Raw genomic sequence first — 19260 nt, 5'->3', positions numbered from 1 at the left:
AAATGAAACAAAGGATTTCATTGCTTACAGGAATGAAATAATTCCATTAGTTTATGCCAGGTGAGTCCAGTGCAACGCGCCTCAGAAATCAACGGGAAGTGTTGGAGAAATATAATCAATATCCGGTCAGTGCGTTCAGTGTCTGTTTCTCGCTTCAAATGTATTCAGAAACATTCTTGAGAGAAATGTTTAGCTGTAAATGACATTGTTTGTTTATACATTGAAATAATAACGTGTGTTCCGATTGGATCCAACGTAGTTCTTATATTGTGGACATGTTTTCACACTATGAATATTAATACACAGGAACAACGACAGACTGTCAACAAATAGCGGTGCACGATTATGAAATCATGCCCGATATCCGATTATTTGCAGGGTCATATCTGCCGAGACCGAATGTGACCGATTCCGATATCATACAGAGGACCACAATGGAAACAAGCCTAGGCCCTATAGGTGCTTGGCCCAAAGCCTGTTAATAAAGTATCAAAGCAATCAATAAATAGCCTATACTCTTTTCCAAGTGTCTGTTTTCACAACTGAATGAGATGAGTACACAAATTAAATGTAGAAAAATTTAAAGTTTATTTTTACTTAAGATTTTACATCATATTTGATGTGGCTTTTGTTCTAGACTAGTGGTACTAGACACTTTTGATTTATATTGAACTCATTGATGGTTTTTTACATTTTTCATTTAAACCTGATTAAATAATCTGTATTATTTTGATTGGTTCCGATACCAATATGGCATTTTTATGGCCGATGTGGCCGATTCTGATTCATGCTACCGATTAATCGTGCATCCCTATCAACAATCAATTTATTAAACAATTATGACTTCTACACATTATCATACAATAACATGTGAAGAATGAGAATGATATCAAATGAATATTCAATGAAACACAATAATGGAACGAGTGAGGAAATTATGATCTAATAATGAATCAATGAATACACTGATTGATTTGAGTTCATTAACAACACATTGAATCCAGAGTGATTGACATGAAGTCTAGTCAACAACATGTTCACAGCAGTAGGAGAGCAGACGTTAAGTCTAGTCAACCATTTCTCATGATTCTGAAATCATTGCAAGAATTTGTTTTACACGTTAGTTTGTTACTAGACACATTTACAAACACATTGGAATCATTGCAAGCATTTGTTTTAGAAAACTTTCTTGTGAACACCAGACTTTGACTTATGGTGCGTTACCGGCTTAAATCGACATCATAAAAAGTAGAGGTCGCACACACCAAGAAACAAATTCAAGCTGGTTTATTTCTCTATTTCATCGGGACAAACGTTTGGGCTAACAGCCTTTCTTCAGTGTGAGGAGTTGTGGGAGTCAAGTCTCTTTTGAAGGAGTGGTGACGTTGTGCAGCTGCACACCATCACTAATCATCACCTCACAGTCACACCCAAGGTGTGATTACAGACTGGATAGATACAAGATATCAGTATCTATTAACAATGTCAATACATTTGCCCAAAATATAGAAATATCAAATATACAAATATACAAATATTATACAAAGATCGGGCATTACTGCCGTTCATAAATCAGTTAGAGGAAAACGAGCAAGAAGCCCAGCTTCCAGTGTTTGTTTGGGACCTTCTTGGACTCCCATTCCTTTGTCCAAGCTGATTGGACGGTGAAGTCAGCTGGTGGAGGGTTGGTCTAGATGGAAGTGGAGCAGTGGGGGGTGTAGATGTCGGCATGGTAGATGACTGAAGACAGGGACTGTGTTCCTCCACCTCACAGCTGCCTTTGATACCGTCTGGCACAAACAGCTCACAGTGAAACTCACAAAGACCTCACAGTGAAACTCACAAATCCGCTGGCCAACCGGAGGTTCAGAGTTCACCTCGGACAGAACACAGGCACACAGGGTCCCGCAGTGTCCAACCCTATTCAACCTCTACACAAAACGACCTACCGTACACCAAATCCTGCAAATTAATCTGTGCAGACGACATATGTTTGGCATTCCAAACCACCAGAACTTGACCCACTGGAACAGGTGCTCACTGAAGACCTTTACAACCTGGACCAGTTCTGCAAAAAGCCCAGCTTCCAGTGTATTCCATCTCCACAATGCTAAAGCTGCCAGAGAACTGAACATCCATCTGAGTGGACTCAAGATAAAGCTGCCAGAGAACTGAACATCCATCTGAGTGGACTCAAGATAAAGCTGCCTCTAATCCAACCGACCTCGGTGTGACCCTCGACAGAATCCTGTCCTTCAAGGAACACCTAAAAGGGAACGGCAGCGAACGTGAAGTCCAGAAACAACCTGCTCTGCTGCAGCCTCCACACTGAGCTCTGCTGCAGCCTCCACACTGATCTCTGCTGCAGCCTCCACACTGAGCTCTGCTGCAGGCTCCACACTGAGCTCTGCTGCAGCCTCCACACTGAGCTCTGCTGCAGCCTCCACACTGAGCTCTGCTGCAGCCTCCACACTGAGCTCTGCTGCAGCCTCCACACTGAGCTCTGCTGCAGCCTCCACACTGAGCACCAGCAGTTACTCAAAGGATGCTTCAAAAGGTCAAAAACTCTCCCTGTCTACCAGGTCAGACTATCCCCCATCTACCAGGTCAAAGGTCAAAGACTCTCACCATCTACCAGGTCAAAGGTCAAAGACTCTCCCCATCTACCAGGTCAAAGGTCAAAGACTCTCCCGTCTACCAACACATGCAGACATCCAGTCTAATGTAAGATCTAAAGCTCCCTGTGGTGCTGACTCATTTATACCATAGAGTTTGACATTAATATGGATCTGACCACGGACCCCCATGTGAACATATTTGTACCAGGGACCCCCATAGTGAACATATTTGTACCAGGGACCCCCATGTGAACATATTTGTACCAGGGACCCCCATGTGAACATATTTGTACCAGGGACCCCCATTTGAACATATTTGTACCAGGGACCCCCATTTGAACATATTTGTACCAGGGACCCCAACACAAGATTTGTGTTACAATTTTCAAATAGCCTATATATATTTACAAAAATACTTTCTTATTTTAAATATGCATCGCGAAACATTGTGAGATATGCTGTTTTCAAATAGCCAGTGTGTACATATAGGGTTAACATTTTTGAACTGATTTTGAGACCGTTTCTTTTGTTGAATTTTTAGATTTTATTTTAGTCAGTCTTTTGAATGAAGCTTCATTTGGTTTTAGTCATATTTTAGTCATCTGAAATGTTTTAGTGTTAGTCTAGTTTTAGTCGACTAAATATAAGATGTTAGTCGACTAAATATATACAGGTAATTTAGTCGACTAAAATGTATTTCGGTGGGCCTTGGTGGCGTCGTAATGGGTGATTTTACACTCGGTGCATGCTGAAAATAGCCGATCTACAAGCTTGCAGTGCGACGCGTTGTGAGCTTGTAGATCTGCTATTTTCAGCATGTAACCAAGCATGAAATTACTTGTCTTTTAGTTCTACTGGATCTCTTCTCCACCCTAAGATTTTAGTCTAGTTTTCATTTGATGTATTGTCTTATAGTTTTAGTCATCATGTTAGTCTTCCTTAGTGAAAAAAGGTGGTCGGCGAACATTTTCCGTCATAGTTTTAGTCGACAAAATAAACACTAACTGGTTCTCAAAGTGTGGTCCAGGGTCCCCCGGGGGTCCTTGAGGGGGTTCCAGGGGGTCCTAGAAGCTAAATGATCAAATATTAGCCATATCTTACTTTACTACAGTATTTGAAAATATCAGATCTACAAGCTCACAATGCATTGGGTCAAAGGTCAAATACATGGGGGGGTGTTGACATGACAACGTCCAGGAGCTGTAATGTGTGATGTCACTGTGATGCTTATATACATCACCACGATGATGTCACCGTGATGTCATGAGTTACTCATGCCCAAATATGGAGTCCATGATGTCAGACTCGGCTATAGTGTCAAAGTACCCCGTGGTGACGGTGGTAACCATGACAACCTGCACTCACTCAAACATGTTGAGTAACCATGGCGACCTGATGACGTCACCCTCACATAGAGCCTCTATCTCTGCTCACACAGACGCACTGAGGAGGAGGAGGAGGAGGGGGAGGAGGAGGAGGACCATAACATGAACCCAGCATAGAGACGTTGAGTGGGCGTGGTCTGGAAGGTGTACAGGTGTCTCAGTGAGTCAGAGCACACTGTGTAGAAGGACAGAGTCCCAGCGGGACGGTCCACATACACTGATACTCTGTTGGAGCCTCTAGAGGCAGAGACAGGGAGGACAGTCCGCTGTCTGTTGTGTCTGACAGAGTACCTGTAACCATCATCACCATCACAGTACAGACTCCAGGACTTGTCATTCCATCCAAGCCTACAGTCATGACCTTCTCCTTTCCTGCTGATTGTTCCGTCAGCGACTCCTATATGAACGCATCCACTGCACTCTACCTCCCAGGAACAGCGTCCAGTCACACTCTGTGTACTCAGGACCTGATCCCAGACATCAAACCTGTCGGGGTGATCAGGAGGATCCTGAACCCCTGGCCTCTGTGTGACCTTCCTGTTGCCCTCAGACAGAGAGAGGTCTCTGTGTGCTGTGTTTGTGTCCAGTGTGAGACGCTGGAAATCTGATGAGAAAAAACAACACAGGAGACATTAAATACATCATTCACTGACTGACACACACGCACAAATGCACATGCACGGTCGGGCCCTTGCGCACACACACACACACACACACACACACACACACACACACACACACACACACACACACACACACACACACACACACACACACACACACACACACACACAAACATGCATGGTCGCACACACACACACACACACACACACACATGCACGGTCACACACACACATGCGCACAGTCACACACACACACACACACACACACACACACACACACATGCGCGGTCACACACACACACACGCACAGTCACACACACGCATGCGCGCAGTCACACACACACACACGCATGCGCAGTCACACACATGCGCGGTCACACACACACATGCGTGGTCACACACACTCACAGTCACACACACACAGTCACACACACACACACACACACCCACGCACGCATGGTCACACACAAATGGTAAATGGTGCATTTATATAGTGCCTTTATCCAAGGCGCTTTACAGAGATTGTGCATTACATTCACCCATTCACACACGCATTCATACACCGATGGCAGCAGAAACCATGCAAGGCACCAACCAGCACATCGGGAACAATTATGGGTACAGAACCCCTAATTGTTCTTGCTCAAGGACACTTCGACCATCTGGGGACCCCCACAATCATCTGGGGGACCCCCACAATCATCTGGGGGACCCCCACAATCATCTGGGGACCCCCAAAAAATAATCTGGGGGACCCTCATAACCATCTGGGGGACCCCCACAACCATCTGGGGACCCCCACAACCATCTGGGGACCCCCACAACCATCTGGGGACCCCCAAAAAAATAATCTGGGGACCTCCACAACCATCTGGGGACCCCCCACACAACCATCTGGGGACCCCCCACAACCATCTGGGGACCCCCCACAACCATCTGGGGACCCCAACCAACCATCTAGGAACCCCCAGGGGATTCATGGTGGGAGGAGTTGCCTAGTTCAGGTATGCAGTGATAGGTCAGGCTAGAGGGGGTTAAAACAATGGGTGAAAGTGGTTGGTGAAGAGGAGAGCCTGAAGAAAAAGGAAGTGACACACTGACAGTGGGCAGAGAGAGACTAGCCTAGACAGAGACAGACAGAGACTCTGTACGTGTCTGTCTCTATGTTTATGTGTCTGTCTCTCTGTGTACGTGTCTGTCTCTCTGTGTACGTGTCTGTCTCTAGGTGTACGTGTCTGTCTCTCTGTGTACGTGTCTGTCTCTAGGTGTACGTGTCTGTCTCTATGTGTACGTGTCTGTCTCTATGTTTATGTGTCTGTCTCTATGTGTACGTGTCTGTCTCTATGTGTACGTGTCTGTCTCTATGTGTACGTGTCTGTCTCTCTGTGTACGTGTCTGTCTCTCTGTGTACGTGTCTGTCTCTATGTGTACGTGTCTGTCTCTATGTGTACGTGTCTGTCTCTCTGTGTACGTGTCTGTCTCTAGGTGTACGTGTCTGTCTCTATGTGTACGTGTCTGTCTCTCTGTGTACGTGTCTGTCTCTATGTGTACGTGTCTGTCTCTCTGTGTACGTGTCTGTCTCTCTGTGTACGTGTCTGTCTCTCTGTGTACGTGTCTGTCTCTATGTGTACGTGTCTGTCTCTAGGTGTACGTGTCTGTCTCTATGTGTACGTGTCTGTCTCTCTGTGTACGTGTCTGTCTCTATGTGTACGTGTCTGTCTTCTATGTGTACGTGTCTGTCTCTATGTTTATGTGTCTGTCTTTATGTGTACGTGTCTGTCTCTATGTGTACGTGTCTGTCTTCTATGTGTACGTGTCTGTCTCTCTGTGTACGTGTCTGTCTCTCTGTGTACGTGTCTGTCTCTATGTGTACGTGTCTGTCTCTATGTGTACGTGTCTGTCTCTCTGTGTACGTGTCTGTCTCTATGTGTACGTGTCTGTCTTCTATGTGTACGTGTCTGTCTCTATGTTTATGTGTCTGTCTCTATGTGTACGTGTCTGTCTCTATGTGTACGTGTCTGTCTCTATGTGTACGTGTCTGTCTCTCTGTGTACGTGTCTGTCTCTCTGTGTACGTGTCTGTCTCTATGTGTACGTGTCTGTCTCTATGTGTACGTGTCTGTCTCTCTGTGTACGTGTCTGTCTCTAGGTGTACGTGTCTGTCTCTATGTGTACGTGTCTGTCTCTCTGTGTACGTGTCTGTCTCTATGTGTACGTGTCTGTCTCTCTGTGTACGTGTCTGTCTCTCTGTGTACGTGTCTGTCTCTATGTGTACGTGTCTGTCTCTAGGTGTACGTGTCTGTCTCTATGTGTACGTGTCTGTCTCTCTGTGTACGTGTCTGTCTCTATGTGTACGTGTCTGTCTTCTATGTGTACGTGTCTGTCTCTATGTTTATGTGTCTGTCTTTATGTGTACGTGTCTGTCTCTATGTGTACGTGTCTGTCTTCTATGTGTACGTGTCTGTCTCTCTGTGTACGTGTCTGTCTCTATGTGTACGTGTCTGTCTCTCTGTGTACGTGTCTGTCTCTCTGTGTACGTGTCTGTCTCTATGTGTACGTGTCTGTCTCTATGTGTACGTGTCTGTCTCTCTGTGTACGTGTCTGTCTCTAGGTGTACGTGTCTGTCTCTATGTGTACGTGTCTGTCTCTCTGTGTACGTGTCTGTCTCTATGTGTACGTGTCTGTCTCTCTGTGTACGTGTCTGTCTCTCTGTGTACGTGTCTGTCTCTATGTGTACGTGTCTGTCTCTAGGTGTACGTGTCTGTCTCTATGTGTACGTGTCTGTCTCTCTGTGTACGTGTCTGTCTCTATGTGTACGTGTCTGTCTTCTATGTGTACGTGTCTGTCTCTATGTTTATGTGTCTGTCTTTATGTGTACGTGTCTGTCTCTATGTGTACGTGTCTGTCTTCTATGTGTACGTGTCTGTCTCTCTGTGTACGTGTCTGTCTCTCTGTGTACGTGTCTGTCTCTATGTGTACGTGTCTGTCTCTATGTGTACGTGTCTGTCTCTCTGTGTACGTGTCTGTCTCTATGTGTACGTGTCTGTCTTCTATGTGTACGTGTCTGTCTCTATGTTTATGTGTCTGTCTTTATGTGTACGTGTCTGTCTCTATGTGTACGTGTCTGTCTCTATGTGTACGTGTCTGTCTCTATGTGTACGTGTCTGTCTCTATGTGTACGTGTCTGTCTCTATGTGTACGTGTCTGTCTCTAGGTGTACGTGTCTGTCTCTATGTGTACGTGTCTGTCTCTATGTGTACGTGTCTGTCTTCTATGTGTACGTGTCTGTCTCTATGTGAACGTGTCTGTCTTCTATGTGTACGTGTCTGTCTCTCTGTCCGAGCACGGAAAGCTGCAACGCGGTAACTCTGTCATTTCTCAACCATTTCGGACGCGCAAAGGCTTGCCAGAACCGTCCCGGCCCCCCTGGGTACGTTCCTGGGGGTCTGGAAGTTCCGGGGACCCCCACACGGTAACTCTGTCATTTTCCAAAAAGAATCAAAGTACAGCATATACAGTAGCACAGCCCACTACAATACAGTACAGAGCAGTAACTATACCAATAAATGTATAGTTGCACCGCTCAGTTCACACAAGTGTGACTTATATTTCCAGTTGTCTCGTATGGTGTCAAATGGAGCGTGGAACAATGCAAATGATCAACACGGAGATCACTTGTGACTTTCTAACAAAAACGAGACACACCTGTGATCCGCACACATCACGGCTCTGCACCACCTTTCATGCATCGCACGTCAGAATTTAACTCATGCCAAATATAGACGAAATACATGTTATTTATGACCAGGTTAGTGAATGAGGCGCATTGTTTCTGTCAAACCACATGACCTCATCTTGATGGTGTTAAGGACCAGGCCAAGAGCACAGAGTAGAGAGCACAAGAGTTTTCAGGACAACATCAACCAAGTATACAACAGTGTATAAAATGTTAACGTGTGATGTTGACACAGACAGACAGATACTCACGTTTTGAAATGAGTTGAGGGTTAGTAAGCCAATCTTCTCCTCCATGTTTCACTCTGTAGGAAGTAGAACAACAATGCATCAATGTCTGACTGTCTAACACAACATCTCCACTAGCTGACACTACAGTGTTTCACTCTGTAGGAAGTAGAACAACAATGCATCAATGTCTGACTGTAACACAACGTCTCCACTAGCTGACACTGCAGTGTTTCACTCTGTAGGAAGTAGAACAACAATGCATCAATGTCTGACTGTCTAACACAACGTCTCCACTAGTTGACACTACAGTGTTTCACTCTGTAGGAAGTAGAACAACAATGCATCAATGTCTGACTATCTAACACAACGTCTCCACTAGTTGACACTACAGTGTTTCACTCTGTAGGAAGTAGAACAACAATGCATCAATGTCTGACTGTCTAACACAACGTCTCCGCTAGCTGACACTACAGTGTTTCACTCTGTAGGAAGTAGAACAACAATGCATCAATGTCTAACTGTCTAACACAACGTCTCCACTAGCTGACACTACAGTGTTTCACTCTGTAGGAAGTAGAACAACAATGCATCAATGTCTGACTGTCTAACACAACGTCTCCACTAGCTGACACTACAGTGTTTCACTCTGTAGGAAGTAGAACAACAATGCATCAATGTCTGACTGTCTAACACAACGTATCCACTAGCTGACACTACAGTGTTTCTCCTATCATTATCTTGGCCCTGAAGCTCACCCAGACATACTCACTGCTGCCCAGTTTGGATCTCATCACCTCCTCAGACTCCACCTTAACCCCTATAGCACTCCATTCTCCTTTTATACCTTCTTGATGCAATTTTACTATGCACATATCTTGGATATGTCTTGTTCTTAATTTAGATTATTTTTGTTGTTTAGAGTACACATTTTTAGAGTTTCTTTGAGGCACTGCATTGTTCTCTCTGCATGCATGACGTTGTGTCAGAGTGAATACACTGTAAAGGGAAACACTGCACTGTCCAACATGGACACAGCCCAAGTCTACTCACTTGCAGTTCTCCAGGACTGAATCATTCACCACGTTGAGGCTCAGGTCCAACTCTCTTAGGGAGGGATTAGAGCTTACAGCTGAGGCCAGAGCTTCACAGCATCTCTCTGACAAGAAGCACTGAGCCAGTCTGAAACACCAGATGGAAACATGAATGAATGAATGAATGAATGAATGAATGAATGAATGAATGACACATTTATAATATGCATTATTCCTGGATTTAAAACCTGCTTAAAGGACTCTCTTGTCCCACTTGGGGTGCCTGGATGTTTTAGTTCCATTAAAACAAACCCTGAACCCCCAACATAATCATATTTGAACTGGGACCCCCCAAAAGACTTATATATTGAACTGGGACCCCCAAAAGACTTATATATTGAACTGGGACCCCCCAAAAGACTTATATATTGAACTGGGACCCCCCCAAAATACTTATATATTGAACTGGGACCCCCCAAAAGACTTATATATTGAACTGGGACCCCCAAAAGACTTATATATTGAACTGGGACCCCCAAAATACTTATATATTGAACTGGGACCCCCCAAAATACTTATATATTGAACTGGGACCCCCCAAAATACTCAGATGGCAGGATCTTAGTTTCTGAACCAATCAGAGCGTTGCATCCCTCCAGTCTATGGGGACGTAGGTCCGTCTCATGCACGACCACGTGCACGCACATGCACAGTGGTTTGTTTACAAGTGACAGAGAGACCTGCAGCAAAGCTAGGGGGTTATCTCTAACCTGTACACATGACCATATACATTATGTTAGCGTGATGATTAAGTTTAAAACGAGTCTGGATGTCATCTTGAATGAGATTAAAACGGAAGATTTCTGTAATCAGTAGCAGCTGTGTTTGGACGGACGCGCAGGAATGGGACTCAAACGGGTGAGCTTCATTTGTATTGGCTTTCATTGATGTGTATCTCTACACGTCATCAGTCATCACGCAGCACGTTTTAGTTTTCAGGAAGTAATTACATTTTTATTTTTATGGACTTTTTATATAAACACACACAAATGAGAATTTCGGCATGCATCCATTGTTAGGTATGCCAATATGATGACCACGGATATGCTCTAAAAGTGTTTCACTACACCTTTAATGTGAAAATATTACCAAACTACAAGCTCACAACACCTCACAGTGAGCTTGCAGGTCGGCTATTTTCACGATGTTTGGCTCTTTCCTCCGTAATATTAGTATTATTATAATATAATTTAGAAGGTCGATAACTGTGGCGTAGCTACAACGGGTCGCAAGTCAAAAATAGCCGATCTACAACTCCTCTACGCGTTGTGAGAAACTCTGCTATATGATGAAGTAGCCGATATTCGCCTTAAAGGGATATTACACTTTTAACCCATTCTGACCTGAGATCAGATTCTAAAAATGTCTTCTACATCCTGACAGTTTTCATTCTGACCTGAGATCAGATTCTAAAAATGTCTTCTATGTCAGTCGCTCTTCGATTTTTCAAAAATAGCAGATCTACAAGCTCATAGCGCGCCACCGAGTGGCGCGCTATGAGCTTGTAGATCTGCTATTTTTCAATAGCTAAAGCATAACGTAATGCTAACACCAAAATGGGTTCCCGCCTAAAACGGGTTAAACATGTTTGGGGTACTTTAACATCTACTCAGGGACATAGGCTTGGGTTAACATGATAACAAGCTTATTAATACATTCTCACCACAGCATCCATATTATATTCACATAATACAGTACATAATAAAACAGAGGTGATCAAAATATGGTAAATGTATCTTACTTTAGAACTTCCAGTCTACAGTGTGGGCTCTTCAGTGAAGCACAGAGCAGCTCCACTAGTCCTGAGTCCTGCAGGTCGTTTTCACTGAGGTCCAATTCTCTCAAATGGGAAGGATTAGAGCTGAGAGCTGAAGACACAGCTTCAACGTCTGTCTTTCTGAGTTCACAGCCAGCAAGTCTGTGAATGCAGATTAAATAAGATATTATAAAAACAGATGATACCTAAACAATTATTTGAACTGAGGACCCAATACCCTGACAAACAAGAATTGTAGGCAAAAAAAATGATAAAGTCGCATATGTTCTGAGGGGCGTGGCTACCGTTACAGTCTATGATCGGGATTCCCCTCCCACTCGAGTCAAAATAAAAACCAACGGAGAAGAAGGGGGGAAGTCCCGCCTCGTTGTCTGGGCCAGCCAATGGCGAGCTGGGCCAAAACGGATCTAGAAAGATGGCGACTTACAATACAAGGACTGACAGGCTTCATTTTACGTTCATGTTAGACCGGGAGAATGCTTTGTCCATATTTTTTTACAGTCTATGGTCCCGACCCAACCCTTTGGTGTGGTTTGGGCTTTAAAAATGTACAGATACTCTGTATACTGTACACTTATACTGTGGTTTGTCTACTGTTCAGTGAGAAAACAATGCTGCACATTAAGCTAATCCTCTGGGGACCCCCTTGGGGGTCCAGACCCTCAGTTTGGGAACCACAGACCTAGACTAATAGAATGATAATTTATTAGTGCAGTAGATGCAGACTATTGATTATGTATTAATCGTACCACGGTAAAGCTCGATAACTGTGGCGTAGCTACAAGGGGTTGAACGTCGAAAATAGCCGATCTGCAAGCTCACAAGTGTTGTGTCCTCGCCGCGCTGTGATTCAATTCAGTTACATTTTATTAAAGTGTCGACTCACAACAAGTTGTCTCAAGACACTTTACATGTAGAGCAGAGAACCAACATAGATCCCACCCTGAGCATTAAGACATTGGAGACAGTGAGCTTGTAGATCAGCTATTTTCGGTGCGCAACCACGTTGTAGGCTACTGTATGTCGAAGTAGCCTACAATACATTTGCCTTAAAGGGATATTACACGTTCAATATCAAGCTTATTAATACATTCTCACCACAGCATTCATATTATATTCACATAATACAGTGCATAATAAACAGAAGTGATTAAAATTCATGTGGTAAATGTATCTTACTTTAGAACTTCCAGTCTACAGTGTGGGCTCTTCAGTGAAGCACAGAGCAGCTCCACTAGTCCTGAGTCCTGCAGGTCGTTTTTACTGAGGTCCAATTCTCTCAAATGGGATGGATTAGAGCTGAGAGCTGAAGACACATCTTCAACATCTGTCTTTCTGAGTTTACAGCCAGCAAGTCTGTAAATGCAGATTAAATAAGATATTATAAAAACAGATGATACCTAAACAATTATTTGAACTGAGGACCCAATACCCTGACAAGCAAGAATTGTAGGCATTTCATTTAGTTTGACTCGGCTGCACAGATACATGTTGTGTTTGCGTCTTCCGTAATTTTCGCCAATTTACCAAATTGGTTTTAAAAATGTTTTAAAAGTCATTAAATTGTACCTTTAGAAATGTGCAGATACTAGTCTGTATACACTTAAACTGTATGTTGGTGTGTTTACTGTTGAGTGAGAAACCACACTAGTTGCACATTAAGCTAATCATCTGGGGACCCGCTTGGGGGTCCAGACCCTCAGTTTGGGAACCACAGGCCTAGACTAATATAATGATATTTGATTGGTACAGTAGGTAGATGCAGGATATTGATTATGTGTTGATCTGTTGCGTACCTCGGTAAAGCTTGATAACTGTAGCGTAGCTACAACGGGTCGCACGTATAAAATACACAATCTACAAGCTCACAAGCGTTGCGTCCTCGACGCGTTGTGAGTTTGTGCATCAGCTGTTTATGGTGTGTAATCCAGTTGTATGACGAAGTAGCTCAGAAGCTTATACATTTGCCTTAAAGAATTAATAGACTTATTACTTAAACATATTTGGGTAATTTTAACATCTACTCAGGCCCATAAGCTTGGGTTACCTGCATGATATCAAGATTATTAATATTCTCACCACAGCGATCATATTATATTCACATAACACAGTACATAATAAAACAGAAGTGATCAAAATAAATGTGGTAAATGTATCTTACTTTAGAACTTCCAGTCTACAGTGTGGGCTCTTCAGTGAAGCACAGAGTTCTGAGTCCTGCAGGTCGTTTTCACTGAGGTTCAATTCTCTCAAATGGGAAGGATTAGAGCTGAGAGCTGAAGACACAACTTCAACGTCTGTCTTTCTGAGTTTACAGCCAGCAAGTCTGTGAATGCAGATTAGATAAGAGAAATCAAAACAAATTATACCTAAATAATCATATCTGAACTTGGGAGACCCCTACCTGACAAGTACTTGGAATTATAGGCATTACTTTCAGTTTCACTGATACATATTATGAAAATAGCCAAACTACAAGCTCACAATGCCTCACAGTGAGCTTGTAGATCAGCTATTTTCACAATGTTTGCGACTTTCTTCTGTAATATTTGACAATTTGGTTTTAAAAATGTTTTTAAAGTAATGTAATTGTACCTTAAATCCTAAACCACACCAAAGGGTCGGGTCGGGACAAAATCTTTTCTTTCTTTTTGATTAACCACACCAATGCAACTCAATGAGTTTCATTGGTGTGGTTTATCTTAAAGAAAACACTTTGTCCCGACCCAACCCTTTGGTGTGGTTTGGGCTTTAGAAATGTACAGATACTCTGTATACTGTACACTTATACTGTTGGTTTGTCTACTGTTCAGTGAGAAAACAATGCTGCACATTAAGCTAATCCTCTGGGGACCCCCTTGGGGGTCCAGACCCTCAGTTTGGGAACCACAGGCCTAGACTAATATAATGATATTTGATTGGTACAGTAGGTAGATGCAGGATATTGATTATGTGTTGATCTGTTGCGTACCTCGGTAAAGCTTGATAACTGTAGCGTAGCTACAACGGGTCGCACGTATAAAATAGACAATCATACGAGCTCACAAGCGTTGCGTCCTCGACGCGTTGTGAGTTTGTGCATCAGCTGTTTATGGTGTGTAATCCAGTTGTATGACGAAGTAGCTCAGAAGCTTATACATTAGCCTTAAAGGATTAATACACTTTCAAACATATTTGGGTAATTTTAACATCTACTCAGGCCCATAAGCTTGGGTTACCTGCATGATATCAAGATTATTAATATTCTCACCACAGCAATCATATTATATTCACATAATACAGTACATAATAAAACAGAAGTGATCAAAATAAATGTGGTAAATGTATCTTACTTTAGAACTTCCAGTCTACAGTGTGGGCTCTTCAGTGAAGCACAGAGTCCTGAGTCCTGCAGGTCGTTTTCACTGAGGTCCAATTCTCTCAAATGGAAAAGATTAGAGCCGAGAGCTGAAGACACAACTTCAACGTCTGTCTTTCTGAGTTTACAGCCAGCAAGTCTGTGAATGCAGATTAAATAAGAGATTATAAAAACAAATTATACCAAAATAATCATATCTGAACTTGGGAGACCCCTACCTGACAAGTACTTGGAATTAAAGGCATTACTTTCAGTTTCACTGATACGAAAATAGCCAAACTACAAGCTCACAATGCCTCACAGTGAGCTTGTAGATCAGCTATTTTCACAATGTTTGCGACTTTTTTCTGTAATATTTGACAATTTGGTTTTAAAAATGTTTTAAAAGTAATTGAATTGAATTGTACCTTACATCCCAAAACCAGACCAAAGGGCCGGGTCAGGACAAAACCTTTTCTTTCTTTTGGTTTTTACATCAACCACACCAATGCAGTTTCATTGGTGTGGTTTATCTTAAAAAAAAACACTTTGTCCCGACCCAACCCTTTGGTGTGGTTTGGGCTTTAGGAATGTACAGATACTCTGTATACTGTACACTTATACTGTGGTTTGTCTACTGTTCAGTGAGAAAATAATGCTGCACATTAAGCTAATCCTCTGGGGACCCCCTTGGGGGTCCAGACCCTCAGTTTGGGAACCACAGACCTAGACTAATAGAATGATAATTGATTAGTACAGTAGGTAGAGGCAGACTATTGATTACGTATTCACGGTAAAGCTCGATAACTGTGGCGTAGGTACAGGGGGTTGAACGTCGAAAATAGCCGATCTGCAAGCTCACAAGTGTTGTGCCCTCGCCGCGCTGTGATTCAATTCAGTTCAATTTTATTAAAGTGTCGACTCACAATAAGTTGTCTCAAGACGCTTTACATGTAGAGCAGAGAACCAACATAGATCCCACCCTGAGCATTAAGACATTTGGAGACAGTGAGCTTGTAGATCAGCTATTTTCAGTGCGCAACCATGTTGTATGTCGAAGTAGCCTACAATACATTTACCTTAAAGGGATATTACACGTTCAATATCAAGCTTATTAATACATTCTCACCACAGCATTCATATTATATTCATATAATAAAACAGAAGTGATCAAATATAAATGTGGTAAATGTATCTTACTTTAGAACTTCCAGTCTACAGTGTGGGCTCTTCAGTGAAGCACAGAGTCCTGAGTCTTGCAGGTCGTTTTCACTGAGGTCCAATTCTCTCAAATGGGAAGGATTAGAGCTGAGAGCTGAAGACACAACTTCAACGTCTGTCTTTCTGAGTTTACAGCCAGCAAGTCTGTGAATGCAGATTAAATAAGATATTATAAAACAGATGATACCTAAACAATTATTTGAACTGAGGACCCAATAACCTGACAAGCAAGAATTGTAGGCATTTAATTTAGTTTGACTCGGCTGCACAGATACATGTTGTGTTTGCGTCTTCCGTAATATTCGCCAATTTACCAAATTGGTTTTAAAAATATTTTAAAAGTAATTAAATTGTACCTTTAGAAATGTGCAGATACTAGTCTGTATACACTTAAACTGTTGAGTGAGAAACCACACTAGTTAAGCTAATAATCTGGGGACCCCCTTGGGGGTCCAGACCCTCAGTTTGGGAACCACAGGCCTAGACTAATATAATGATATTTAATTGTTACAGTAGGTAGATGCAGGATATTGATTATGTGTTGATCTGTTGCGTACCTCGGTAAAGCTTGATAACTGGCGTAGCTACAACGGGTCACACGTATAAAATAGACAATCTACAAGCTCACCAGAGTTGCCTTAAAGGGATATTACACGATCACTATCAAGCTTATTAATACATTCTCACCACAGCATTCATATTGTATTCACATAATACAGTACATAATAAAACAGAAGTGATCAAAATAAATGTGGTAAATGTATCTTACTTTAGAACTTCCAGTCTACAGTGTGGGCTCTTCAGTGAAGCACAGAGTCCTGAGTCCTGCAGGTCGTTTTCACTGAGGTCCAATTCTCTCAAATGGAAAAGATTAGAGCCGAGAGCTGAAGACACAACTTCAACGTCTGTCTTTCTGAGTTTACAGCCAGCAAGTCTGTGAATGCAGATTAAATAAGAGATTATAAAAACAAATTATACCTAAATAATCATATCTGAACTTGGGAGACCCCTACCTGACAAGTACTTGGAATTAAAGGCATTACTTTCAGTTTCACTGATACGAAAATAGCCAAACTACAAGCTCACAATGCCTCACAGTGAGCTTGTAGATCAGCTATTTTCACAATGTTTGCGACTTTTTTCTGTAATATTTGACAATTTGGTTTTAAAAATGTTTTAAAAGTAATTGAATTGAATTGTACCTTACATCCCAAAACCAGACCAAAGGGTCGGGTCAGGACAAAACCTTTTCTTTCTTTTGGTTTTTACATCAACCACACCAATGCAGTTTCATTGGTGTGGTTTATCTTAAAAAAAAACACTTTGTCCCGACCCAACCCTTTGGTGTGGTTTGGGCTTTAGGAATGTACAGATACTCTGTATACTGTACACTTATACTGTGGTTTGTCTACTGTTCAGTGAGAAAACAATGCTGCACATTAAGCTAATCCTCTGGGGACCCCCTTGGGGGTCCAGACCCTCAGTTTGGGAACCACAGACCTAGACTAATAGAATGATAATTGATTAGTACAGTAGGTAGAGGCAGACTATTGATTACGTATTCACGGTAAAGCTCGATAACTGTGGCGTAGGTACAGGGGGTTGAACGTCGAAAATAGCCGATCTGCAAGCTCACAAGTGTTGTGCCCTCGCCGCGCTGTGATTCAATTCAGTTCAATTTTATTAAAGTGTCGACTCACAATAAGTTGTCTCAAGACGCTTTACATGTAGAGCAGAGAACCAACATAGATCCCACCCTGAGCATTAAGACATTTGGAGACAGTGAGCTTGTAGATCAGCTATTTTCAGTGCGCAACCATGTTGTATGTCGAAGTAGCCTACAATACATTTACCTTAAAGGGATATTACACGTTCAATATCAAGCTTATTAATACATTCTCACCACAGCATTCATATTATATTCATATAATAAAACAGAAGTGATCAAATATAAATGTGGTAAATGTATCTTACTTTAGAACTTCCAGTCTACAGTGTGGGCTCTTCAGTGAAGCACAGAGTCCTGAGTCTTGCAGGTCGTTTTCACTGAGGTCCAATTCTCTCAAATGGGAAGGATTAGAGCTGAGAGCTGAAGACACAACTTCAACGTCTGTCTTTCTGAGTTTACAGCCAGCAAGTCTGTGAATGCAGATTAAATAAGATATTATAAAACAGATGATACCTAAACAATTATTTGAACTGAGGACCCAATAACCTGACAAGCAAGAATTGTAGGCATTTAATTTAGTTTGACTCGGCTGCACAGATACATGTTGTGTTTGCGTCTTCCGTAATATTCGCCAATTTACCAAATTGGTTTTAAAAATATTTTAAAAGTAATTAAATTGTACCTTTAGAAATGTGCAGATACTAGTCTGTATACACTTAAACTGTATGTTGGTGTGTTTACTGTTGAGTGAGAAACCACACTAGTTGCACATTAAGCTAATCATCTGGGGACCCGGTTGGGGGTCCAGACCCTCAGTTTGGGAACCACAGGCCTAGACTAATATAATGATATTTGATTGGTACAGTAGGTAGATGCAGGATATTGATTATGTGTTGATCTGTTGCGTACCTCGGTAAAGCGGGTCGCACATATAAAATAGACAATCTACAAGCTCACAAGCGTTGCGTCATCGACGCGTTCAACTTGTGAGCTCAGCTGTTTATGGTGTGTAATCCAGTTGTATGACGAAGTAGCTCAGAAGTTTATATATTTGCCTCAAAGGATTACACTTTCAAACATATTTTGAAAGTGGCCCATAAGCTTGGGTTACCTGCATGATATCAAGCTTATAAATATTCTCACCACAGCAATCATATTATATTCACATAATACAGTGCATAATAAACAGAAGTGATTAAAATGAATGTGGTAAATGTATCTTACTTTAGAACTTCCAGTCTACAGTGTGGGCTCTTCAGTGAAGCACAGAGTCCTGAGTCCTGCAGGTCGTTTTCACTGAGGTCCAATTCTCTCAAATGGGAAGGATCAGAGCTGAGAGCTGAAGACACAACTTCAACGTCTGTCTTTCTGAGTTTACAGCCAACAAGTCTGTGAATGCAGATTAAATAAGAGATTAGAAAAACAAATTATACCTAGTTCACTGTCATTGAAATTAACTAAAACATCTCCTATCTAGTTATCCAGAGATATAGACACCACTTGACAACACAGAATGACTGTACGGTCTGTACAGAGGAAGATTTTGATATCAAAGACTTCAACCAGCAGTTGAA

General features: G+C 42.2%; 1 protein-coding gene across 1 annotated transcript in view; it reads right to left on the bottom strand.

Moving 5' to 3' along the window:
• Positions 1 to 631: 631 nt before the first annotated feature.
• LOC308315167 (uncharacterized protein) overlaps positions 632 to 19260 on the bottom strand; it is a 62260-nt gene continuing 43631 nt past the window's right edge. The window contains exons 17-24 of the mRNA XM_080763007.1: positions 18911 to 19075; positions 17992 to 18156; positions 16787 to 16951; positions 15997 to 16161; positions 14792 to 14956; positions 9642 to 9770; positions 8613 to 8665; positions 632 to 4607 (exon numbers count right to left, since the gene is read on the bottom strand). Of these exons, the coding sequence (XP_080619133.1) occupies positions 4039 to 4607; positions 8613 to 8665; positions 9642 to 9770; positions 14792 to 14956; positions 15997 to 16161; positions 16787 to 16951; positions 17992 to 18156; positions 18911 to 19075 (1576 nt within the window). The 3' untranslated portion in view covers positions 632 to 4038. The remainder of the gene's footprint in view (positions 4608 to 8612; positions 8666 to 9641; positions 9771 to 14791; positions 14957 to 15996; positions 16162 to 16786; positions 16952 to 17991; positions 18157 to 18910; positions 19076 to 19260) is intronic.

The sequence above is a fragment of the Protomyctophum bolini genome (assembly GCF_963924005.1).
Source record: "Protomyctophum bolini genome assembly, chromosome: 5".
NCBI classification, from domain to species: domain Eukaryota; kingdom Metazoa; phylum Chordata; class Actinopteri; order Myctophiformes; family Myctophidae; genus Protomyctophum; species Protomyctophum bolini.
The sequence above is the reverse complement of the archived record's forward strand: the minus strand, read 5'-3'. Positions and strand labels throughout refer to the sequence as shown.